This window comes from Caretta caretta, chromosome 11 (genome assembly GCF_965140235.1).
Source record: "Caretta caretta isolate rCarCar2 chromosome 11, rCarCar1.hap1, whole genome shotgun sequence".
Lineage (NCBI taxonomy): Eukaryota > Metazoa > Chordata > Testudines > Cheloniidae > Caretta > Caretta caretta.
In genome coordinates this window covers 37,254,842-37,279,311 of record NC_134216.1, presented here as the reverse complement: position 1 = coordinate 37,279,311, position 24,470 = coordinate 37,254,842, and the positions used below count along the sequence as shown (strand labels likewise).

Sequence of the window (24,470 nt, the reverse complement as noted above, 5' to 3'; positions counted from 1 at the left end):
CTTCAGAGTTCCAAACATCCTGTATCTTTAATGCACTCCTCCTAAGTGCTTACCCTGCCAAAGTAAAACACCAGCAGCAGAATGACCATAAGAAGATTGATCACATTGCCCTCTGTTGACCCATCAAAGTTCAGCTGATTCATCACATTGTTAATACCTCCCCTAAAGAGAGAACATGCTGTAGTTTCCTCACAGTAAACAACATTAAGATTTGGAGTAACTATTGTCTATATGAAGGATTTTTAACAGAAGGAGCTTCCTGGCCCTTATATGGATTAAAGGGCATTTCTAATCATAGGTAGTATCCTGGAAGACCAACTATATGTTGATGCCTTAATCAGATAGGAAAACATAAAATTCTCATCTTTAAAAGGGTTGTTGCACCTTTAAGAAATGAGAGCTGCATCCTAGTTCTTCTTGCTTGTTGCTCAGCAACAGATTTTCAGAGGCTTGAACAGAGCTTGAGGTGTTTGGGAGAAAAGATTACAAGAGAAAGCGGTGTGTGTGGAAAAAAAGATGCTCAGAGGGAGAGGTGAGCCAGAGTTAAAATGATTAGGACATTACCACTGGGAACTGAAGTAAAATTCAGGGCGTGTCTTGATGAAAAAGAGTTTTGAGTGGAATTTTGGCAAGTAATAAGTCTAAAATAACAGGCAATCAGTGAGTAGGAGAATACATTTTGTTGTATAGACTTGTAATTGGGCACAGGAATTTGGGAGGAAAATTCATTGAATTATATTAATTTCTGATGCATTAAGACACAGAATTTATAAAATTGGAATATTTGTAAAATTATTTTTAGAAAAGTAGAATGAGACTTTAGGCTCAGTTTCAGGCTTGATGTAAGCAGGTGTAAATCCGCTTCACACCACTTTTTGCATCTATTTCATACCAACTCTGAATTTGGTACACTGACTTTTAAATAATTATGCTATAGGGAACTTGTTTTTAATTCCACAGTTATTACAGATGGAGGCCCTGAGCTGCAATTGTCCTGGAGCTGTGGTTTGTTGATTCACATATATAAAAGCTGTCCTCTGCTTCAGACATACTGCACTGCCTTGGATCAGTGCCCACCCATTGTAGCTCTTATTTTGCACTTAAGTTTTGATAATTCTTTAGCTCACCTGGCCCTTTTTTCTGGCACCTATCCTTTATGATTTGTAGAAAGGGAAACAAATCATTTTCTCTTGTTGTGTAAACATAGTGATCACCACATGTTACTATTTCTACTGCATTGGATCCATGTTGAGTACAGTAAAGCCAAGAAAAATGTGCAAAGAGCAACTGGTAGTTGAGACAACTTTAGTGCAGCTCCTACTAGATTTGCTAGCGGAATTTCCCTTTAGGATGACCTAGAAGAGCTGTGCCTTTCTGCAGCGGTAATGTGCAGGGCACACCCACAATAGATTCAGACACTGGAGGGAGTATTCCCATTATTTGAGTCTGCTCTAGTGTTGGCAGACATGACATAAGCTGCATTTGCAGACTTGCCGCACTTGTTCTCTCATTAAAGGACTGATTCTGTAAGGTCCTGAACACTTTCAACTCCCATTGAAGTGACCTTGAGAGCTTTCAGCAGGCATTCAGCTCCTGACAGTGTTGGACGATATGAGCATTAGAGAACTTCATGTGGCTCGGTGCTATGTTTTTTGTCACTAAAACAGGAAAAGATCAGATTTCTTCTTGTTGGTTTGTAGGGTCTGTTTAGGAAAAAATGTGAAAAGTTTGAATGTAATAGTGTTTACTGTGTAACTTATTGAAGGTAAATGGAGTGGTGATTCTTCTATGCATATTATACAAATGTGAGGTTACTTGGTTCAGTCCTAGGTTTTAACATAAGAAACTCAAGGATAAAGTGGTCCTGTCTTGAAAAAGGTCTGGATTAGAAATACTATGGCATTATGTATTACATCTAGGACTTTAAAAAACAAGATGCATTACATTTAGTTTTGATGCTGCATTACTATGGCATGCTTGGTGTGGGGCAACACCTTAAGACAACTCAGAAATGTAAGGCAGTGCAGAATGAGGCTTCCGGTTGGTTAAGCAATGTTTTGCACTTGAAGGTACATGCTATTCTGTAATTTTACACTGCCTGCCTCTCAGTTTCTAAGTGGAATTTTAAGCTGCACTTTCTCACATATAAAGCGCTGTAATACTGCTACACCTGTGATTAGCAGAGGCACTTGGGTTATCCGTACCCCCTAAGTTAAAAAGGGATGATGGTGGTAGGACCCTTCTTTTAAACAGTCATTGACTTTTGGAATTTAGTTATTCCCCCACCTGTTAGGTCAGAAATAGCACAAGTTTCTTCACCTACAAGGACAAGAGGCAAGATCCTTTTTTTTTAATGGGATTATAGTGAGAGTTGAAAGCAGGAACTTCTATGAGAGGGTAAGATGAATATAGGCATAGTTTTTTGTCTGGTTGATTTGTTAATGTGGATGGGGTTCAATCTAGTTCAGCCTACCATAGAGAGAGTCTTATTTTTTAATTTTTTAATATTTTTGTATCATTTTAAATTATGTAAATCTACCCAGAATTAAGGGTATTTTGTTATAAATTAAAATCAGTAATAATACTGCTGTCACTTAGCCCTGGTCTACACTACAAGTTTAGCAGCGTTAGATCGATTTAAGCCTGCACCCGTCCACGCAACGAAGCCATTTTTGTTGACTTAATGGGCTCTTAAAATAGATTTCTGTACTCCTCCCCGATGAGGGGATTAGTGCTGAAATTGACATCGCCGGGTCAAATTTGGGTTAGTGTGGACGCAATTCGACAGTACTGGCCTCCGGGAGCTATCCCACAGTGCTCCATTGTGACTGCTCTCGACAGCACTCTGAACTCGGATGCACTGGCCAGGTAGACAGGAAAAGCCCCGCAAACTTTTGAATTTTATTTCCTGTTTGGCCAGTGTGGTGAGCTCATCAGCAGAGGTGACCATGCAGAGCTCATCAGCAGAGGTGACCATGGAGTCCCAGAATCGCAAAAGAGCTCCAGCATGGACCAAACGGAAAGTACTGGATCTGATCGCTGTATGAGGAGATGAATCCATGCAATCAGAACTCCATTCCAAAAGACAAAATGCCAAAATATTTGAAAAAATCTCCAAGGGCATGAAGGATAGAAGCTATCACAGGGACCCGCAGCATGAAACTTAAGGAGCTTAGGCAAGCCTACCAAAGAGGCAAGGGGGGAGTCTCACGCAACAGGGATGAGGATTTTGGGGATGAGGAAGATAGCACATACCAGGCAAGCGGAGAAACCGTTCTCCCTGACAGCCAGGAACTGTTTATCACCCTGGATCCAATACCCTCCCAACCTGGGCTCCCGGATTGAAGGTGGAGAAGGCAGCTCTGGTGAGTATACCTTTGTATATATAACACACGGTTTAAAAGCAAGCGTGTTTAATGATTACTTTGCCCTGAAGACTTGGGATGCATTCACCGCCAATACAGCTACTGGAAAAGTCTGTTAACGTGTCTGGGGATGGGGCGGAAATCCTCCAGGGACATCTCAATGAAGCTGTCCTGGAGTTACTCCCAAAGCCTTTGCAAAAGGTTTCTGGGGAGGGCAGCCTTATTGCGTCCTCCATGGTAGGACACTTTACCACAGCAGGCCAGTAGCACGTAGTCTGGAATTATTGCATAAGAAAGCATGGCAGCATGTGGTCCTGGTGTTTGCTGGCATTCAAACAACATCCGTTCTTTATCTCTGTGTTATCTTCAGGAAAGTGATATCATTCATGGTCACCTGGTTGAAATAGGGGAATTTTATTCAGGGGACATTCAGAGGTGGCCATTCCTGCTGAGCTGTTTTCCTGTGGCTGAAAAGAAATCATCCCCGCTGTTAGCCACGCGGTGGGGGGGGGGGGGTGAAGCGATCATCTCAGAGAATTGGGTGTGTGTGGGGGGGAGGGGTTAGTTGGGTTTGTGCTGCACGTTAACCCGAAAACATCAGCTCCTCCTTTTAAATGGCCAATGTGTCTTTTTCAGTTTTAATCTCCCTTTTTTTCCTCCCGCAGCTGCAAATGTTTCAATGCTGCAACTAGCATCTCCGTCCCAGACACTAACGCAGATAAGAAGGCGAAAAAAACAGACTCGCGATGAAATGTTCTCTGAGCTCATGCAGTCCACCCAAACTGAAAGAGCCCAGCAGAATGCGTGGAGGCAGACAATGCCAGAGTCCAGGAAAGCACAAAATGAACGCGAGGACAGGTGGCTGGAGCAACAGGAGAGGTGGCAGCAGCATGATGAAAGGAGGCAGGATACAATGCTGAGGCTACCAGAGGATCAAACTGATATGCTCTGGTGTATGGTTGAGGTGCAGGAAAGGCAAAGACCACCACTGCAGCTCCTGTGTAATCAACCACCCTCCTCCCCAAGTTCCATAACCTCCTCACCCAGACGCCCAAGAACGCGGGGGATGGGGGAGCTCCGGGCACGCAACCAGTCCATCCCAGAGGACTGCCCAAGCAACAGAAGGCTGGCATTCAATAAGTTTTGAAGGGCAGTGTGGCCTTGTCCTTCCCTCCTCCACTACCCGACCCAGTGCTTCTCTCCTCTCCCACCCCTCCCAGGCTACCTTGGCAGTTATCCCCCTATTTGTGTGACAAATTAATAAAGAATGCATGAATTTGAAACAACATTGACTTTATTGCCTCTGCAAGCGGTGATTGAAGGGGAGAGGGGAGGGTGGTTGACTTACGGGGAAGTAAAGTGAACCAAGGGCGCGGGTGTTCATCAAGGAGAAAGAAACAGAACTGTCACACCGTAGCTTGGTCAGCCATGAAACTGGTTTTCAAAGCTTCTCTGATGCGCAGCGCATCCTGCTGCGCTCTTCTAACTGCCCTGGTGTCTGGCTGCACGTAATTAGCAGCCAGGCGATTTGCCTCAACTTCCCACCCTTCCATAAACGTCTCCCCATTATTCTCACAGATATTGTGGAGCACACAGCAAGCAGTAAAAACAATCGGAATATTGATTTCGTTGAGGTCTAACCAAGTCAATAATCTGCGCCAGCGTGCTTTTAAACGTCCAAATGCACATTCTACCACCATTCTGCACTTGCTCAGCCTGTAGTTGAACAGCTCCTGACTACTGTCCAGGCTGCCTGTGTATGGCTTCATGAGCAACGGCATTAAGTGGTAGGCTGGATCACCAAGGAGAACTATAGGCATTTCAACATCCCCGACAGTTATTTTCTGGTCTGGAAAGTAAGTCCCTTGCTGCAGCTGTTCATACAGACCAGAGCTTCTGAAGATGCGAGCGTCATGTACCTTTCCCAGCCATCCCACGTTGATGCTGGTGAAATGTCCCTTGTGATCCACCAGTGCTTGCAGCACTATTGAAAAGTACCCCTTGTGGTTTATGTACTGGCTGCCTTGGTGGTCCGGTGCCAAGATAGGGATATGGGTTCCATCTGTGGCCCCACCACAGTTAGGGAATCCCATTGCAGCAAAGCCATCCACTATGACCTGCACATTTCCCAGGGTCACTACCCTTGATAGCAGCAGCTCAGTTATTGCGTTGGCTACTTGGATCACAGCAGCCCCCACAGTAGATTTACCCACTCCAAATTGATTACCGATTGACCAGTAGCTGTCTGGTGTTGCAAGCTTCCAGAGGGCTATCACCACTCGCTTCTGAACTGTAAGGGCTGCTCTCACCTTGGTATTCTTGCGCTTCAGGGCAGGGGAAAGCAAGTCACAAAGTTCCATGAAAGTGCCCTTACACATGCAAAAGTTTCGTAGCCACTGGGGATCATCCCAGACCCGCAACACTGTGTGGTCCCACCAGTCTGTGCTTCTTTCACGGGCCCAGAATTGGAGTTCCACAGCATGAGCCTGCCCCATTGCCACCAGGATGGCCAAATTGCCGGGGCCCATGCTTTGAGAGAAGTCTGTGTCCATGTCCTCATCACTCTCCTCACCGCGCTGCCATCGCCGCCTCGCCTGCTTTTGCAGGTTCTGGTTCTGCATATACTGCATGTTAATGTGTGAAATGTTTACAATGCTCATAACTGCCGTGGTGATCTGAGCGGGCTCCATGTGTGCCATGGTATGGCGTCCGCAGGAGAGCGGAGTGGCAGCGGAAGTGGTGGCTGATCACCTGTGAGGTGGATTCATGAGAGCAGGAGTGCAGAGTTGAAGCGGGAGCCCATGAGAGACAGCTTGGAGAAATTCGCTATTGAGACAAGAGCAGAAGAGCAGAGTGGCAGCAGAGGCGGTGGTTCGATGATGATGGTTAGCAGTCCTACTGCACCGTCTGCTGAAAGCAGGATGGCGCCCACACGGAAAAAAGGCGCGAAATGATTGTCTGCCATTGCTTTCACGGAGGGAGGAGCGACTGACGACATGTACCCAAAACCACCCGTGACAATTTTTTTGCCCCATCAGGCATTGGGAGCTTAACCCAGAACTCCAATAGGCGGCAGAGACTGCGGGAACTGTGGGATAGCTACCCACAGTGCAACGCTCCGAAAGTCAACGCTCGCCTCGGTACTGTGGACGCACTCTGCTGACTTAATGCGCTTACTGGGGACACACACAATCGACTGTATAAAATAGCTTTCTAAAAATCAAATTCTATAAATTCGACCTAATTTCATAGTGTAGACATACCCTTATAAAAATTCGTGACTAGAGTGAAATCATGCAGTTAGTAGATACATGAGCTAACCACTAATTTAATCAAAACAGATGATTGCAGTGATATTTTGGCACTTACATACATTGCCTAAATGTTGCTTAATAAATCCAGTTCAGATGGATGAATCTGCAATAGTTAAGAGTAATATTTATTCACTGCCAAAGGGAAAATGTCAGTTCACTCACCAATGTAAAAATAGCTGTTTAAGTGAGATTTATTAAATGTAATACTCAGATTTTGAAATATACGAATGTATATTATGTAACTGTAAAATTATTTTGAGAATTGGCCCTGTTTTGTGATTGAAGATTATTAAAATTAGTGCCTGTATCAAATCATTTGGAAAATCCAACTAGGGTTCTAAAGGAAAACACACAAGAAAACATGAATGTGGCTGAAAACTCTTAATTTTCTTGGCCAGTAGCTGATAGTCACAAGTAAACAAATGCATCTGTTTTGACAGTTTGCTGTTTTATATTAGCTATCCTAGTATCAGCCTCTGTCTGTGAAGCAAATACAGTACAGAGTCAGAGAATATTCCACAGTAAGCACTTGGGGTGAGGACGGGGATGGGTTTTAGGTATGACCTTTTCAGGAAGGGTAGCTGAAGGCTAGAAAAATTGATAGTGACTCATAATCTTTTATAGAGAGAAATATTAACTACTTGATCTAGAAGGATGTTATCAGGTAATTCTTTTTAGATATTGATCATCATGGCATGCTTTGTGATTCTTTTGAATGTCTGGAAAATCAGTTGGTCTTGTGGAAATAGAAGGAATAGGGTTTCGAACTTTCTGATTGCAGAAAACTGAACACCCTTGTCCCGCCCACTGCCCTAAGGACCCACCTCTGTCCTGCCCCTTATCTGAGGGCACCCCCCACTCACTCCATCCTCCCTCCCTCCGTCGTTCGCTCTCCCCCACCCTCACTCACTCGCTCATTTTCTCCAGGCTGGGGCAGAGGGTTGGGGTGCGGAGGAGGTGAGGGGTCTAGCTAGAGGTGTGGGCTCTGGGGTGGGGTCAGGGATGAGGGGTTTGGAGTGCAGGTGTGTGCTGTGGGTGGGAGGGTGGGGCTGAGGAGTTTGGAGTGTGGGAGGGGGCTCTGGGCTGGGGCAGGGGAGTGGGATATGGGAGGGCGTGCAGGGTGCCAGCTCTGGGAGGGAGCTTGGGTGTGGGAGGGGATTTGGGGTGTGGGCTCAGGGCGTTGCTTACCTCAGGCAGCTCCTGGGAAGTGGCAACATCCCTCTGGCTACTAGGCAGAGGGCGTGGCCAGGCGATTCTGCGCACTGCCCTTGCCCGCAGGCGCACCGCCCCCATAGCTCTCATTGGTTGCAATTCCCGGCCAACGGGAGCTGCAGAGCCGGCGCTCGGGGCGGGGGCAGCCCACGGAGCCTCCCTGGCTGCCCCTGCGCCTAGGGACCTGAGGGACATGCCGGCAGCTTCTGGGAGCTGCATGGAGCCAGGTAGGGAGCCTGCCTTAACCCCGCTATGCTGCTGACCGAACTTTTAATGGCCTGGTCAGCTTTAGAGGTTTATATTGAATCATGTTGTGTTTTGGAGATCTGGAGATTAACAGCAGTTATCATCACACCTGTACAAACATCAACATTACACATCACTGGGAGGGAGGGTAAGATTGCCCCCAGGGAGGTGAAAGTGTTGCCATGGCAAACCAAGGCAAATCCAAACTGTGCCGTAAGGCTCCTCTCTTTAAACTCCTTTGTTTGTCAAACAATTACATAACATTGAAAAGAATGAAAATTTAATAATTATGTAACAATCATTCCACGTAACAAGACCATAGGGAATTATGAGAGTCCAAAAAGGTGTTAGATTTATTGTTACTACACAAATTACTTTTAAAAGCAAAGTAAATGATGAAGTTATTGGTATAATACATGAAATATGAAGTATAAATGCTGCAGATTAATACCATATTATGAAAATCTGCATATTGGTAGGATTTTTGAGACTGTTTAATATTACACATTGTATAGAACAGTGTGGAAATACAATACTTCTATTGCAGTGGAATACTTTTAATTGGTACACCCTCCTGGAGTTAGAAAACATGCTTATTAAGCTATTTCCTTGATTAGCAGAGACTCAAAGAAATACATTGTATTGGGAGAGAATCACATTCATTTATTTAATTCTTTATAATATGCTCGTTTTAAAAACAATTCAAGTATTTAAACTACTATAATAAGGTCCGACTGACTTACTGGGCAAAGAAGCAGAGAAGTAGTGTGCAGTGAACAAGGGTTTACACTATACCTTCCATCCTTTTTCTAGCCTCAGAGATGAGGAAGCTTTGGCCCCTTTAAGGATTACCCACCCCCGGCCTCCTAATGGGCCTAAGGGAGGGAGCTTTGTGACTGACTGATTGTGTGTACAGAACGGTGTAGCGTAAGATTGTTGGTTCCCATGCATCCAAGGGAAAGGCTTTCTGCTAGAAAGAAAAGCTTTCTCCTCCCCATGACATTAGAGTAGGACTGGTTTGGTGGGCCTTGCAGTGGACTTCTGCTAGCCACTTGTTTGGGGCTGGGAAGGAAATTTTCTCTCACAGCGTGGGGTTATTTCATTTCCCCACAGCAGCCCAAGAACTCAGTGCATAGAATAGATTTTTAAATTCATTTTGTTGCAATTTGCCAAGTGCCCAGTGCAGTCACTTGTTCCATAGTGGGCTGATTCCCCGATGAAGTGGATTAAGTGAAAGCATCTCTGAAAGAACTTGGGGAACATTGGATGGGGCTCCTATGTCTGGCTCAATGAAGAGAAAACTCTCTCTCCCCCACTGCCTTAATGCTGGTAAAAGCGGAGGGCAATGCGTCCCAGCAACAGTGCTGGAACAGGTTGACCAGGTGGGTGGCTGGATGGCTGGCAGTGGCCCTCCACCAGGTGGAACAGATTATAAAGGAAGGATGAATTATTGCTGAATAGTTGCAAGGTGTGTTAAACTACATTCCTGGTGTCTTGTATTTCTTTCTGTAGTGTCTGAGACAATAGGAAATTTACATTAGCAAGCACAGTCCAGACCTGCATATTACTGTTAATAGGCTTGCAGAAAACAGTGTGTGCCACTTGAGTGGACTAGGGCCATGTCTACATTTACCGGGGATCGACGCTGCTGCGATCAATGCAGCGGGGGTCGATTTAGCGGGTCTAGTGAAGATCCTCTAAATTAACTGCGAAGTGCTCTCTAGTCGACTCCGGTACTCCACAGGAACAAGAGGAGTAAAGTAAGTCAACAGGAGAGCATCTCCCGTTGACGCAGTGCGGTGTAGACACTGCAGTAAGTCAACCTAAACGTTATTCATGTAGCTGGAGTAGTGTAATTTAGGTCGACTTACCCCGGTAGTGTAGGCAACGTGTGCATTTTATCTGTTCTTAGTTACTGAAATACATGACACTGTTCCTGTTTCCTGGCAGTTGTACAAGTTCAGCATTTGTACTGTTGCATTTGACTTGTGCAGCATTCATCATGGTGATAATTAACAAAAAAGAGTACTGTTTTCATTTTATCAAGCAGTATGAAAGATTAAGAAGTACATCTCATGATGAATAGTTAAATATACTTGAATATTAGGGCTTAACTACACAATTAGTTTGCAGCTGGGGGGTATGAATCTAATAGACACTAGTCTGCCACAGTTTAACTGTTCGTGTGGACCCTGCTTATGTACATTAACAATTTGTTAATGGTCTTTGTTCTAATCCTCTAGAATATTGGACTATATCAACTGAACTGTTAATGTGCATCAGCAAGGTCTATATGGACAGTTAGAGCGAAGCAGGCTAGTGCAGGGTAGATTCGCACCCCAGCTTGCCATGAACTTAATGTTCATGTAGACAAGCCTTTAGTATTGGTTCAAAATATATTCGATATTTTTAAAGCAGAGTGGAAAGTAATCTGCTATCAGTTATAGTGGATATCCAGTGTCTCAAATAAAATAACTTTACAGAAAACTAACGGTGAATATTCTGAAAAGCTCCCAGGGCATAAAAACAGGGCTATTTTGGAAACTGTTTTCCAACCATTGGACCTAATATCATAAGGACTTAACTACGTGTTTAGCTTTATACATTCTGAGTAATACCATTGATGTCAATGGAACAACTCAGTGTGTACAGTTAAATACAGACACAAACCTTTGTGGGATTGGGGTCTCACCAATGGCAACTGTAATAAATTATTTTTTCTTAACGGGGCTGCTGGAATTATTGGGTCACTTTAGGAAACAAATGGTATTAGCCTTTATTACTTACAACATTCGGAACTACAAAAAGTAAAGCTGATTGTCAAGTTATGAACTTTTCTCATTATCTCATCATACTTTTGTTTATGAAGTTGGCTTGATCATCAGAAGAATTCAGTACCGATGGGTTCCGTGGAAGCCAATGAGAACTGCAGGTAGTTAACACCTATGAAAATCAGGCCAAGTATATGCAGAGGGCACGGCACAGTTTACTGTGACGTATAAGGCTGTCTGTCTGTAAAGACAGATCAAGGAGTTGTGAAACTAGCAATGAAGATTGTATGTATAGTCTGATTTTGTTTTCCTGACTTTTTAAAATTGTATTGTCTTGGGTTTTCCTCAGGCAGGAAAAGTAATAAATTTCATGCAAATTTGGTCATGGTCTCTAGTTAACTTCAATGGCTTCAGCTGTGAAGTCCCTATTGCTTCCCCTCCAGTTTTGCCAAAAAGAATCGGTGTCACTATGCCAAAGATACAATTTGAATGGAATGGAAAAGCTTAAGTGGTTAGCTTTTTATCAGGTAGCTGTGAAATAATTCAAGTCCCTTACAGTACAATGCTTTAGGAGAGGGTAGGAGGCAAATAACAGTAATTGTAAAGATTTTAGTCATTATTTGTAGCTGTCCATTCATATTTTAAGTAGGTAACTTAAATACATACCAGAAACTAATAGTATGTATTAATGGCATAAACTTTATTATTTTCAAGAGTTTGATTTCTGCTTTAGATCTGATCCTGCAGGACCTGCTACTTAGGAGATAAATCCCATTGATATTGTGGCAGAAGTGGATTCTTATGCAGTGATCTTATGCAGTTAGGTACCCAGTTTCCTCAGGTATCTTTTTGAAAAATCTCAACCTTAATGTTTTAGATAGTTTACATTTTCAGTTACTGGTAGGTAAAACCAGATAAGCCATTAAATAAACTTCAGGGAGTGTTTTGATTTTTGTTCCTATTGCATTCTTGTTTTCCTAACTTTTTTTTTTCTGTTCCTCTAGAACTTTTTTATACAAGAGGCTAAACGTTAATTAAAATTTGCAGAATGAAAAGATGGCACAGGCACTGCTGGTACCACCGGGACCTGACAGCTTCTTCTACTTCACTAGAGAGTCTCTTGCAGCTATTGAACAACGTATCACTGAAGAAAAGGCTAATCGTATCAAACAAGACCATAAAGATGATGATGTCAATGAAGAAAATGGTCCAAAGCCAAATAGTGACTTGGAAGCAGGAAAGACACTCCCATTTATTTATGGTGACATACCTCCGGGAATGGTGTCTGAACCCTTGGAGGACCTGGACCCATATTACATCAATAAAAAGGTAGCTGTTTACTAAACCTATTTTTATGCTGCATCTGTTGAATTTAATGCACTGTTAGACTTTGAAACCTACTGTAGCATGGGAGTGGCCAGGTTGGCAGCCTCAATGAAAGTCATGTACATCCTGTGATGTCACATACACAAATTGATTTTTGTGGCCACAGTATGAATTTATTTGTAAATGTTCCATTTTTGGTAGGATGCACTGCTTTTCTGTGATGACCATTGTGATAGACCCAGGCCAGTTGGGTACAGCAGAGTAGCCCTATTGGGATCCAGGAAGTGGGCGGGCAAAGCCTGCCCACTGCTAAAGGATCCCCCCCAGCCTAAGGGGGGGGGTCCACAGGACCTGGAAAACCAAACAATTACAGGGGACAACTAATGAACAACAGGGACAGGAGTGCGGTCAAAGGGTCAAACGAAGGGAACTGGATGGGGACACCGAGCAGAGGACCCGGACAGCGCCCACTGCTCCTCAAAGGCGTCAAGGGAGTCAGTGGACGCCGCCCAGAGGACCTCTGCCCAGAGGCGTGAACGGACAGAGGATCGGAAATAGGCCCCACAGTCACAGAAGACTGCATCGGCCAACCTCCTCACCCTGGTTTTATAGATGGCCACTTTAGCCAGGGCCAGGAGGAGGTTGACCTACAGCAGAGTAGCAGAAGGCAGATTTTCTGGCCACTGGATTAAGTTTTCTGTTCCTTAACTGACCAGAGTAGGGGCTGTTCCAGGCTAATGAGAACACCTGACTCCAATTAACTTGCAAAGAGTCAGGTGAGGCCATTAAGCTAATGTGACCACCTGACTCTAATTAAGGCCCCTCTAATAATATAAAAGGGCTCACTCCAGTCAGGCAGAGAGGAGCCAGAGGAGAGGAAGTGTGGCTGAAGGGCTGGTTAATGAAGACACCCTCAGGTCATTGGTAAGGGAGTCCTAAGGTAAGGGTGAAGAAGGGAGAAGCAGGAGAGCTGTGGGGAAGTGGCCCAGGGAAATGTAGTGACTCTGGCAGTAAAAGGTTGGCTGCCAACAGCTGCTACCATTAGGGTCCCTGAGCCGGAACCCAGAGTAGAGGGTGGTTCCGGGTTCCCCCCAACCCACCACTACAGAAACACCTCATGGGAGGGGAAAAACAGGCCCCTGTCAGGACAGGAGGCTAAACTGTTTTGGCATGAGGCCGTAGGAGCAACAGAGACTGTGGGAATTCTCTCACCAACCTCCATTGCTGGCTTATGATGAAAAAGGCTCAGTAGACTGTATCCCTGGCCCTAGAGAGAGAAGGGCTACGTGGAGGGTTGCAGTGAGTCTCTGAAACTAGCATAAACCGCCTGGAAGCGCGGGACACACGGGGACAAGGTCGGAGCTCTGCCACACCATATATTCCTCAGAGTGCTTGCCATCTGAGTAGGGGAGGGGGACTGGTTTGCCTTCCTGCTTATTGCTTCCTGCTCCCTGTTCCTGTTTATGTTCTGGTTCCTGTTCCCTGGACTCAGTTCCAGTTTGTGTGTGTACACATAGTGTTGAGTATATGCAGCTACTCAGTGCGTGGTGCTATATACCTGGCATTTGAACAGTTATATTTTGTTCAGGCTGTTGCTGACTTACCTAGTTCATGGTAATTACAGGTTTTGATTGACCACCTACCTGCGTGTTTCCCTTCAATTTCCTTGTGTTTTGGGATTGCTGTTCTGGGTTGCACCAGCATGTAATGTTACGGCGACTAATGCTTCTATTCTTCAGCCTATGCTGCCTGTGCATCATTTGGTTGTTGACTGGTGATGGAAAATTCCAAATAATGTGCAGATCCTGCAGTTTTCCACTGTTTAGGCTGTGTTGACATTGATATTTATGATGGACTCTCAGAGCCCAAGTCCTTCTTTGATGCGGCTGTGCAGAGTCTCAACAAGTATTTTGGGACTGGAGATTCTGTTCGGCTAAAGAGGAAAATGTTTTTTCATGGTCGACAGCAGCCGAACAAAACTGTATGTGAGTTTGCATGTTTGCAGTGGTTGGCCCAGGACTGTGAATTTGGGGATGGTATGATCATGCTCAGGGATATTTTGTGATTGGTGTAGCAAATGACCAGTTGGGCGAATGGTTACTGGCTGAAAAAGATGCTGGAATTCTAACTTTTGATCCCATGGTTGCTAAGAGTGTGGCATTTGAGAGGGCTCAAGATGAAAGGGGTTCTGTGTCTCAGACTGCTGCTACCTTTTTGTCTACGCTTAAACCATCAGCCGCGCTCCCTACTTCCATCTTCCAGAATCGTACGACACATGTACTTCTGCCATACAGCTTCGGCAACAAAAGTTAACAGCTCCTCATTGTTTCCACTGTAGTAGTGTGGATCACTTGGCCAATTTCCCTGCTCGTCTAGGTAGAACTGCTATGTGCTGGGCTTGTGGGAAGGAAGGACACTTGACATTAGTGTGCTATTGTGCTCTGTTTCACAATGATCTAAGGCCTCAGTTGCATACTGTGAATGTGAAGTTGCATTAGATCACCTTTACCCAGGACCCTAATATTTTCTTTATGATCTTCTCATATGGCAAGGTGCTAGAGCTGTTATCCTGTATTGTAGAAATTAATGGTACACTGCTGAAGTTCATGGTAGACAAAGGTGTTGTGATTAGTGTTCTCCCCTTTGGGTTAGTTCATAATCTGGACATTAGCCTGACTACAATGATTATGAAAGCTTGGAAATTTGTATGTTTTGCAGACAGTGGATGAAGCTGTATGCTCTGTGCTCTACAAAGGCATAGCCTTGACTTCAAAGTTTTATATTGTTAAAGGCGGGGCTACAGATGTTCCATTATTGTCCTGTGATCTGTGCTTGCAGCTTGGTGTTATGCATAAATTAACACAGGACACCTAACGTGTGGTTATGTCAGCTAGAATAGAAAAGGATATCCAGTGTATTGTTCAGAGACCCAGTGGTTTATTTAATGGTAATAGTGTTTTGTCCATGGGATATGTGTATTTTCTGCAGTTGAATTCAAACACCAATCCCTTTGCACTGCCTGTATGTCGTATATCTCCTGCATTTGTGGACAAGATCTGAGCAGAATTGCAGCTCATGAAAGATAATGGTATCATTTGGGAGAAGGGTTCACAGATTGGAGCTTACTCACGTGATCTTATACAAGAAAAATGGTGACACTTGAAATACACAGATTTTAGGGCACTTACTAAGTATGTGAAACATGAGTAGTTTCAATTGCTAGTGAAAATGAAAAAGGAAAAGTTATTTACTTGTTCCCATAATATAAGAACGAGGGGCCACCAAATGAAATTAATGGGTAGCAGGTTTAAAACAAATAAAAGGAAGTTCTTCTTCAGTCAGCGCACAGTCAACCTGTGGAAATCCTTGCCTGAGGAGGTTGTGAAGGCTAGGACTAAAACAGGGTTTAAAAGAGAACTGGATACATTCATGGAGGTTAAGTCCATTAATGGCTATGAGCCAGGATGGGCAAGGAATGGTGTCCCTAGCCTCTGTTTGTCAGAGGGTGGAGATGGATGGCAGGAGAGAGATCACTTGATCATTACCTGTTAGGTTCATTCCCTCTGGGGCACCTGGCATTGGCCACCGTTAGTAGACAGGGTACTGGGCTGGATGGACCTTTGGTCTGACCCAGTATGGCCATTCTTATGTTCTTATGCTAACCTTCAAAGAGATGACATGCCAGATTTTTGTTGTGTTGGATTACCGATCTGATTATTGGCAGATACCTGTGGCTGAAAGTTCACAGTGGTTACTGACTTTCAGCGTGCCATTTGGGAGGTACTGGTATCAATGACTGCCTTTTGGCTTAATCTCTGCTCGTGAGGTATTTCAGAGAGTGGTCTCTTAGCTCCTTGATAATATCCAGGGTGCATATTGATATTTGGATGACACTGTCTTTCCAAAGACCCTTCCTGAGCATAATGCTATTCTGGATCAGGTGCTAACTCAACTCCAGTACGCTGGCAAAAAGTTGAATGTGGTCAAGTGCAGTTTGCAAAAGATCCTGTAGCTTTTCTAAGGCATTCTCTGTCAGCCAATGGTATGAAACTGACACCAGAAAGGCTACAAGTTGTTGTTTTGCTACCATTACCCACTGATCATAGCAGTTTTTGTTCCTTGGCCTGGCTTAATACATAGGAGACCATCCTCCATTTTAGTATCTTTGCCAAGCTGCTGTGGAATTTAATAGGGCCGGGGACAATTCTTTTGGACTAAAGAAGCAAAGCAGTGTTTTGAAACCCTGCATCAAACCTTCTGTGGGATCCAATCCTGTGCTTATTTTGATTCATGGAAAGCCCGTAATGAATTCAGACTGATGCATGTAATTGGTGTCAAGTGCAGTTGTGCTCTAGGAGGCATGGCTGGTTTATATTTGCATCCTATACACTCATCCCGATGGAAGCAAAGTATTCCCAGATTGATCTAAAATTCTTGGCTATGGTTTTTGCTATTTTATGCATCAAAGTCAACTTAGTGGAAAGACATTTCACCTTAGAAACTGATCCTGTGCCTATTTTGGGCCTCTGTGATAAAGCCATTGACCTGCTGAATGTAAGACTGCTTCCCTGGTTTATTCAGTTGCAGCAGTATAACTTTGATTTGGTACACATTAAAAGTCATGGGTATGCTCCTGGAAGAAGTTTTGCTGGTTTGGTACCCTCATATGCAGAAACAGCAGCATATACCGTATGCTTTTTACTGAAAGATATGCCAGTTGGCTTAAGGCAGACTGCTTGACCTAACTGTTCAAGATGCTAAACTGTGCAAGGTGATGCATGCTGTACCAGTGGACTGGATGGATGCAGTCCTAAAGAAAACTTTGTCTATATTCTATAAAATTTGTTCTGACCCTATATTAAAGACGTGCCACTTGACATGCAGAGGAGCCTGGGAGATCATCCCAGCAGCGTTGCAACAAACAGGCCTAGATGTGGCTCATGAAGGACACTTGGGAGTTACAAAGATGAAGGAACTTCTGCATAGTTATGCTTGGTGGGCAGGGTTGCATTCAGGTATAGACTGTTGTGTGAAGGCATGCTCAGTTTGCACAATGCATAGAACTACTGGCTCCTTAGTAACTGATAATCATGGGAGAGAATTGAAGTGGACGTTATAGGCTGCTCAATTGGACTGTGTGGCACTGTTGACCATTATAGACTATTACTCACGTTACCCCTTTGCAGTCATTATTTCACAAGATGCCTCAAGGAAGCTCATTTCTTTCCTAACCACTTTATTTATGATGTTTGGCCTACAATAGACTCTTGTGGCAGATAATGGGGAAACCTTTTTTATCAAGAGAATTTGAAGGTTTTTCTGACAGGTATTGGTACAGTGCATTATAAATCTGCTGTGTACTATTTTCAAAGAAGTGGGATCGTGTAAAGACTGCATGGGACTCTGAAGTAGCATGTAGATGGCATACTGGAGGAATGTCAAGATACACCCTTCCCTGTTGCACTGTGTCATGGTTTAGAGGATGTTCAGAGTACACCTCATGAAAGTATTGGAGAAACCCCATTCTATTGGCTCTTCACCTGGCCTATGAAAACCAAGTTGTCTATGATAATGAAAGAGGTTCATCCCACCCCTTCGCCATTCTCAAAGCTGACTCATGTCATTAGGAAATATGCAAGTCTCAGAGAGCATATCCATGCAAGACTCCATGCATTCTATCCTGGAGAAGAAGTGTCTCTTAGATGAGGATCTGGAAGTGTTTTAGATACTTAGGATGTGATCTTGCAGGCTGTAGGGTATGGAGCATGATGAGTGCATCCACCACAGGGAGAACATATTGTTAACCAGCGAGATATACCCCTACTGAAAGGAGAACAGATAGGGAAGAGAACACTCTCTTTCAGCATATGATGATGTCATGTGGCCAATTGGGAAGTTGTGTCACAGCAACAGCATCTACCCCTTTAGTTTAATTGGTTCTACATAGAAAGTGAAAAGTAAAGAAGAGCTAGGGTCCCTCTGCCTCATTCCCGCATGAATAATATAAATTTATATGAAAGTAAATGGTTAATGACAGTAACTAATTGGTTTGGGATCAATATAAAAGCCTGGCACCAGTGAAGAAAATTGCTTCTTTTCTACTAAGCCCTACTAAAAAGTTAATATATTCTGTTGTAAATATGTAAAGACCAGTCAACATGACCTATTACTAAATGTTGCTGTTGATCTTAGGTTTTATAAATGCTTGTTTTACTAAACATTAAGCTAAATTTGAACTTGACAGGATCCTGTTAAGGCTGCATAAGTTTATAAACAAATAAAATTGTTAAAGCCTGTTAGCACCTTTATTCTTTTTTTCTTTTCTTTGCAGGAGTTCCATAGCCTAGGTCCACTGCTATAAAAGGTGTCCCTCCAGTGCTTGCAAGCCTTCCCCTATTGGTTAACAGTTTCTTTGTTCAGCTGAAATGTAGTTGTCATGGGAGATCATGGATGCAGAGGAATAATTGATCTCTTGGGTACCTAGGGCTAGTCTTATGGAAAGCACCTTGAATTGTGTTCAGTAAAGAGCAAGTATAGAGCATGGAGTATTGGGGTAATGTGCTCATGCAACCTGCATTACTAAGCAATAGGGGTGCTGCTTTTTATAGCAGATAGTGCTATTTCAGGGCTATTTCAGTTTTAGATAAGAATTACAATAATCACACATGGAGGTTACAAATGCATGCACCATTGTAGCTAGATCTGAGTCTGATAGGCCAGTTCTTATGGAAGTGGATGGTTTTTAACAGTCTATTTAGGCATCTAGTAAATTTGACCCCCAATGATGAAAATGACCTGATGAAACAATCTGAAGTCAAATGTCCTCAGTAATAGGAATGTTAGAGGAGGGAAGTTCTTCATTCTTCCCACTAGAATCACCTTAGTCTTGCTTGGGTTTGTATTTAGGCAGCTTCTCTATATCCAAGTGCACATTTCAACTAGGCATTGAGAAAGCTGGGAGAGAGTGCTATTTATACTTGATTTAGGGGAGCAACAGAACACATGTAATTTATATATTATTGATTCTTCAAACTTCTCCGTGTTTCTATATATATGTTGAATAATTTCAGTGAAAGGGTTGTTTCAGCTAATTAGCTGTTGTTTTCCTTTCTGAATACTTGAGGTTAAGTGGTGAAATAAGAGATATAGGTGTGCAGCCCAATCCTGCAAATACTTACACAAATAAATAATTTTATGGCTGTAAGTATGCCACTGATGTCAATGGGACTACTCACATGAGTAAAGACACTGACCTTGTATGTGTTTACAGGATCAGACCTGTGAAGAGGAAACAAAGATTTTTTTAAAAAATATACATTTCCAACTGGAAAATTGACTTTCCCATATTCAAAATAGTACCAATAGAAGAAGACTACCAAGGTGACTATGGAAGCCATAGACTGATGATGAGATGGGGGAAGAAATCATGAGAGAATGCAAAATGGGAAGTTGATGCAGAAGATTGTGAAACAAAGCTGAAATCAGTTTGAAAAAAGAAAACAAAATTAGAAGCAAATTGTGGCTGTGCAGAAATGAACACAAAATAATAAAATTATGCTTTAAATACATAATCAGGAAGAAATTGAGAGAAGGAAGGAATTTATAATTTAGGAACAGGTTATAGTCTATAATTAAATCCATACACCATCTGTGTAGGATGGAATCTACAAGTAAGAAGATATAAACAACATGAAATAGTGAAAGAAAAAGAATGACTTCCTCCCAATTTAGTACTGGAGTTTAATAGTCCTATTGGATCAAAAGTAAACATAAAGGATCAAAGGAAAAAAATAGAACTCCAATTTTTAAGAAAATAACACGAGCCAGAAAAAAATCAGTTTCTCAATCTGACAATAGTAGCAGGCAGAATTCTAGAAATATGAACAAGGAAAATAGTCATAAAATATCCCACAGTTTCTCTATGACTCTGTTTGACTCTGTCTCCCAAGTGTCTACCAGTTCAACAGTCCTAATGGTAGTTACATTGTGCCACTGAGAAGACAATAAATCCATAAAACACCAGGGTGTGTCTGCTACACAATTCTAAAGTGCTGCAATGATTAAGTAAGATGAACCTAATATCAGAAAGTGCTTGACTTGCACAAATGGCCATTCAGGTGCTCAAAACAGGTATTATTTGAGAGCTAAAGTTTCTCTTTGGACATTCAGTTGGACCATGCGTGTCAATAATATCATTGGGTTCATTTTTCACCTTTAAAGAGAGATTAAAGTCATGCCACTGTTTGGTTACAGTGTAATCTTCTTAAATTATATTTCTCAGAGAGAGAGAGTCTGTCTGTCTAATACTTTGCCTCCAGTTTGTATTATTCTATCACATATCAGGTAAATGTAGAAATAAAGATTTCTTTTAAAAGAGTGAGTGAGACCGTGAATATCTTTTTTTTATTATTATTATTATTATTATTATTATTACTATTCCTGCTGAAATTTTTGACCTGATGCTTGTTTGTGCAAGTAGTTCCATTAAACCATGAAAAATAAATGGGACCACTAACATGAATAACAGCAGCAGACTCAAACTGGGTGTTTATAGCAATGCTGTATATCAGGCAACATAAACATAACTAACAGTGAAAATTACTTAATTGTGATTGAAAATGTTTGTTCAGACTTTCTAAATGTATATTTTCCTTTTTCCAGACTTTTATAGTATTGAATAGAGGGAAGGCAATCTTCCGATTCAGTGCCACACCTGCCTTGTACATTTTATCTCCTTTCCATCCTCTTAGAAAAGCAGCTATCAAGATTTTGGTTCATTCATATCCTTTTCATGTAGTTTGTTTAGAATGGGTATGTTTTTAATATTTAGTAACATTGGGTTGTTTTAAAATTGAAATATGTTTTTGTTCTTAATTTCTCCTCTTAGAGTAAATCTGAATTAAATTAATCACATTGGTTGAACCACCAATTAAATTCAGTGGAAGAAAAAGATAATGTATACTCCTAGAATACAGAATTAGCATAAACAGCCACTGTTTTAATATTTTTCTTATAACTTTAATTGACAGTTACTTTTATGAAATTCCTTAATTTGTATCATATACATTTATTAACAGTCCATATCCTGGGAAACTGTTTACATTTCATGTGATATAGTTTCTTGCATTTAAGTTGTCATCATATGTTCCTTGACAAAAATCTACATTATTCAGCATACTTATTATGTGCACTATTCTGACTAACTGTGTATTTATGACATTGAGTAAACCTCCAGATTGGGCAAAGAATGTAGAGTAAGTAAAAATGATGTTATAAAGTATATATTTGCTTCACAGAGATGTTGAGAATTAACTAATTAATGTTTGTGCAATATTTGAAAATGTAACATAACATATCAAGAGCTGAACCTTTTTATTTATTTATTTATTTATTTATTATTTCTAAAGTTAGACCTTTGCTTTGCCACCCAGCTCTCTTTAGCTCGAATCACCACATGTTATGCATGGCAGACTCTGGTGGAAGCAAGGCTGTGACATTGCCATAATTTTAGCAATACAAAGTTCTCTTCACTGTTGGTATAAACCACTTATCTACTGAGATATGTTCCTCTTTTACTTAGAAGGAAGATAGCTATTCAGAAGAAAAATAATACAATTAGTCTCCCTAAGATGCTTTTCTTGGCCATCATGAACCACCTACTTTTCTTTAAATATAAAAATTAAAAATGGGTCACTGACTTGAATTCAAGCAAAGGGCAAATACATGCCTTACAATTTTTCCCTGATGGGTCTTGCCAATGTATCTAATTCCTGACCCCTTAGAAGTCTTCCACAAAGGGAAAATAAAATATTCCTCCAAGACACTTTCATGAAAGGGCAACTCCTCCCAGGACCATTTTCTAAAAACCTCTGCTAGCCCCACTGTAGTCCACAGTATAGGAACAAGTCCAAGTGTGGTGCACTTCATCAATTCTCACCTAGAACACAGTCTCTAGTGTCAGTGCAGATCAGCCCAAAGCATAAAGGGGCTATAATTTTCTCCTTCACTCTTCCACTCCAACCCTGAATGGACCCTAGACAAGAATCTGGTCCCAAGTGTTCATATGACTTTGTTAGATCTGTCAATTGCTTTTGATGTCTTTGATTATGAGGTGTTATTGCCTTGCTTTCAGACTGTAATGGGAGTGGATGGGTCTGTTTTTGGGTGGCTCCATTCCTTCCTTGCCTGATCATTTCTAGAGGTTGGAGTTGGGCATTTACTCATGATCTTATTGACTTCAGCAGGCTTTGGATCAATTTCTAGATCTCTATCTAATCCAACCAACTAGTGTTGTCAAATGTCTTATCCAGTGTATGTGTGAGATTGACCCTTGGATGAGAGCTAGCTAACTGAAGCTTACTCCATGTAAGACAGAGATGAAGCTGTTAGGTTGAGGGAAGCTTCCAGAAATTATGGTGATGACCATATTTTCCAGGCTTTTCATGAGTGTGTGTTCATCATTAACATAAACAATCTGAGGATATTATTAATGGCCAACTGCCATTCGACAATCATATATCAAAAGTCTCTGAGGAGGCCTTTCTTCAGCTTCATCCAGACAGGAGATTGTGATAGCTTTTATTAGATGTGACCCTTGCTAGTATAATCCAGGCCCTGTTCCTCAATGCTGAATTACTTCAGTGTGCTCTGCAGTGCTCTACACCTCAAGTCAATTCAGAAAGTGAAACAAGTGCAGAATGCAGGAGTCTGCTTATTGAATCATGTTTCTCAAAGGAGCACATGACGTTGGAGCTTCCTGATCTGCATTGGCTGCCTGTTTGATTCAGGATGGAATTTCAGGTGTTACTTTTTATAAATAAAGCCTTAAGCATCTTTGGATTTGCCTGTTTTCAAAAACTCTCTCTCTCTGTGGACAAGAAGGGAAGTGAAGCCTCTCAATATAAAAGAGGGAGCTGCTAATGGAGAGCCTTGGGGAACCATCAGTTCTGGAATGTACTTCCACCTCAGCCCTGACAGAAATAGCCCAGGTTTCTTCAATTTCAGGGCATGCTCAAAGGCCCATCTCTGAGACCTAACACCCGTTCTTAATCCTGGATGGAAGAAAATTGACTTGAGGTTGTTTCTGTTGCTTCTTATTTTTTTAACAAAAGCAACTTGAGGTCATTTTTAGACATTTTTAAAATGTACAAGAAAACGTGTTATCTGTCACTTTACAAACTGGAAAGCTCTATAAACCAGCCTTTCAGGAGGGGATGCAGGGTGTGGGCTCTGGGAGGGAATTTGGATATGGGAGGGTGCTCGGGGCAGGGGGTTGGGTCATGGGAAGGGTTTTGGGGTGTCACATCTGGGTGGCGCTCACCTCAGGCAGCTCCCTGCCTGGAGAGGCAGGGACAGGCAGCTCTGTGCGCTGCTTCCACCCACAGGTGCCTCCCCCACATCTCCCATTGGCTGAGGTCAATGGTCCTAGGTGAAGGGACAGCCATGGGGGCTCTACTGCCCCGCGAGCGCTGGCTCCACAGCTCCCATTGGCCAGGGACCATGGCCAATGAGAACTGTGGGGGCGGCACCTGCAGGCGGAGGCAGCGCTCAGAGCTGCATGGCCATGCCTCTGCCTAGGAGCATTGACCTCGGCCAATGGGAGCTGTAGGGGCGGCGCTTGGGGGGCAGCGTGCAGAGCCACCTGGCCCATGCCTCTCCGGACATGTCGCCACTTGCGGGGAGCTGCCCGAGGTGAGTACTGCCCAGATCCAGCACCCTGAAACCCCTACTGCAACCCTGCCCCAAGTCCCCTCCTGCACTCAAACTCCCTCCCAGAGTCTGCGCCCCAGCCATGACCCCCATCCCTCTTAGTTAACTGGAATTTTTGACTTACCAGCAACCCCGCCCCCCGCATTCCCCAACATGCTGTATAACAAAACTTTTACTTTATATTGTTTTTTCTCACCTTCTGAGCCCTGTCCATTTGGACTTATGCTAACCAAGGATGTTTTATTTACAGACAGATATAGATGAAAAATAGCACCATCAAAAATAATTTAAACTTTCTTTACCGTTTCTAAAATATTTTTTCTGTAACATACTTAGTCATACACAAGAAACATTTGTGTAGGGAGGTATAAAGATTTTTATCTTCACTTGTTTGAGACAACCTGCATAACTCTAACTTGAGGATTTGCCATTTGTGAGTAATACCCTCAACTCTTGTTGAGAAAACTTGATATCATGCACGTTTATATATAATATAGCTATGATAATTTTTTTTGTCCTTCTGCATT

General features: G+C 42.6%; 1 protein-coding gene across 2 annotated transcripts in view; it reads left to right on the top strand.

Annotated features, from left to right (window-relative positions):
- Nucleotides 1–24,470, top strand: part of LOC125645232 (sodium channel protein type 2 subunit alpha-like) — a 210,369-nt gene that overhangs the window by 62,286 nt on the left and 123,613 nt on the right. For both annotated transcript variants that reach the window (XM_075117912.1, XM_075117911.1), the window contains exons 2-4: nt 11,913–12,237; nt 20,896–21,016; nt 21,401–21,488. In XM_075117912.1, the coding sequence (XP_074974013.1) occupies nt 11,965–12,237; nt 20,896–21,016; nt 21,401–21,488 (482 nt within the window). In that variant the 5' untranslated portion in view covers nt 11,913–11,964. The remainder of the gene's footprint in view (nt 1–11,912; nt 12,238–20,895; nt 21,017–21,400; nt 21,489–24,470) is intronic.